Source organism: Phacochoerus africanus, chromosome 2 (assembly GCF_016906955.1).
Source record: "Phacochoerus africanus isolate WHEZ1 chromosome 2, ROS_Pafr_v1, whole genome shotgun sequence".
NCBI classification, from domain to species: domain Eukaryota; kingdom Metazoa; phylum Chordata; class Mammalia; order Artiodactyla; family Suidae; genus Phacochoerus; species Phacochoerus africanus.
In genome coordinates, this window is record NC_062545.1 from 265,952,151 (window position 1) to 265,954,000 (window position 1,850).

Consider the following 1,850-nt stretch of genomic DNA (forward strand, 5'->3'; position numbering starts at 1 on the left):
TGTTTATGTATGCATAAGTATCTTTGCATGCATATAGATTTCTACACAGATTTATACCAAAATTTAAGTGACCAAATTTGGCTGAAGTTAAAAATAGATGGAAATATGGGAGGTTCTGAATAAATATGGAAAGAGTAAATAGAATATGATTTTCTAGAAAGGAGAGGTATTATGGTGTGGGTCTATCACTGTAGCGTATGAACCAAGACATGGGTAGAACTGTCCAACTGCAGCATGTCAGAGACCAAGTGGTGCAAGATGACAGGGTGTGGTTCCAGTTGATAAAAGAATATTTCTCCATGGAAGACTTTCCTCAGAGGCTGTGTGTGTGTAGGAGTGTGCATGTGTGCACACATCACCACACCCCACACTTTGTAATCAGGGTCCACAAATTTTGTTGGCTTTTGCAGTAGAAAGACTATCCATTTGAGACTTAATTCTGCTTATCAGTTTCTCCAAGCCCTGTTTCATGTCTTTATTTCTTAAACTGTAGATAAATGGGTTCAGCATTGATGTCAGCACAGTGTAGATGACTGTTGCCATTCGGTCCTTGACAGAGTAGCTGGACAATGGCTGGAAATAGACATAACTAATACTCCCATAAAACAGAGTCACCACAGTGAGATGGGAGCTGCAGGTGGAGAAGGCTTTGCGTTTTCCAGCAGCTGAGGGGATTTTGAGGACAGCAATGAGGATTCTCAGGTAAGAGATGACAATGCAGCCAAATGGGGCCATCACAGAGGCCAGCCCTTCTGTCATGGCAACAACTCTATTGACAGATGTAGAAGAGCAGGCCAGCTTCAGAACGGGGTTCACATCACAGAAGAAGTGATGGATAACATTTGATGCACAGAAGGTGAGCCGACTGACCAGGAGGACATGCAGGAGGGAGTGAAGGTAGGAGAAAGCTGTGAAGGCGGCCAATAGCAGCACACAGCGTCTGTGGTTCATAACAGTGACATAGTGGAAAGGGTTACAAATGGCTACATAGCGGTCAATGGCCATAGCTGCCAGGAGATAACTGTCCATGTTTCCAAAGGCCAGGAAGAAATACATCTGTGCCAGACATTCAGTGTAGGAAATGGTCTTTGTCTCTGATAAGAAGTTCACCAACATCTTGGGGACTATAACTGTTGTGTAGCAAATATCAGCAAAGGACAAGACGCTTAGGAAGAAATACATGGGATTTTGGAGTTGAGGATCAGAGCGGATAGCCAAGACAATGAGCAGGTTTCCCATCAAGGTGACCAGGTACATGATAAGAAAGAGGACAAAGTATAATGTAAGGGAAAAAAATGGACTAAATACATGAAGCAGGGCTATTATGTTCTTCCCAGGTAAGAAATCAGCTTTGAGAATGAATGCCTAATGAGAAGGTGTGAATCTCTGATCTCAGAGAATTGGTCATCACTGGACACTAAATAAGAGACCTAACTTATGTTCATGCCAATGCTGGGGGTTTTTGATCCATACTCCAAAAGTGAATCTTCCTTTACCCATTGCTGGTGAGTCACCCTCCTCTGACCTCAGGATTTGTGTCATCAGCTGATGAATAGGGAGGTTGGGGAGAGAATTTTCTCACCCAAGTTCACTTCCTCTTTCTCAGCCTCCAGGCCAGAGATCACATCTGAGCCACAGTTGTGACCTATGTCACAGCTTCAACAATGCTGGATCCTTAATCCACTGTGCAGGCCAGGGCTTGAACCTGCATCCCAGTGCTCCATAGAGGCCTGCTGATCCTGTTGTGTCACAGGGGGAATGCCTACTTTCAACTCAATACTCTTTAAATGGCTTTCTTGCTTCCTTTATAAATAATGTGGAAAGAAGTATCTTTTATTTTAAAAGATGAC

The 1,850-nt window shown here is 43.4% G+C and overlaps 1 protein-coding gene across 1 annotated transcript; it reads right to left on the minus strand.

Annotated features, from left to right (window-relative positions):
* Window positions 1-378: 378 nt before the first annotated feature.
* LOC125121380 (olfactory receptor 1L3-like) lies at window positions 379-1,270 on the minus strand. The gene has a single exon (XM_047769609.1). It carries the CDS (start codon window positions 1,255-1,257, stop codon window positions 379-381), a length of 879 nt encoding a protein of 292 aa, XP_047625565.1. The 5' UTR covers window positions 1,258-1,270.
* Window positions 1,271-1,850: the final 580 nt, after the last annotated feature.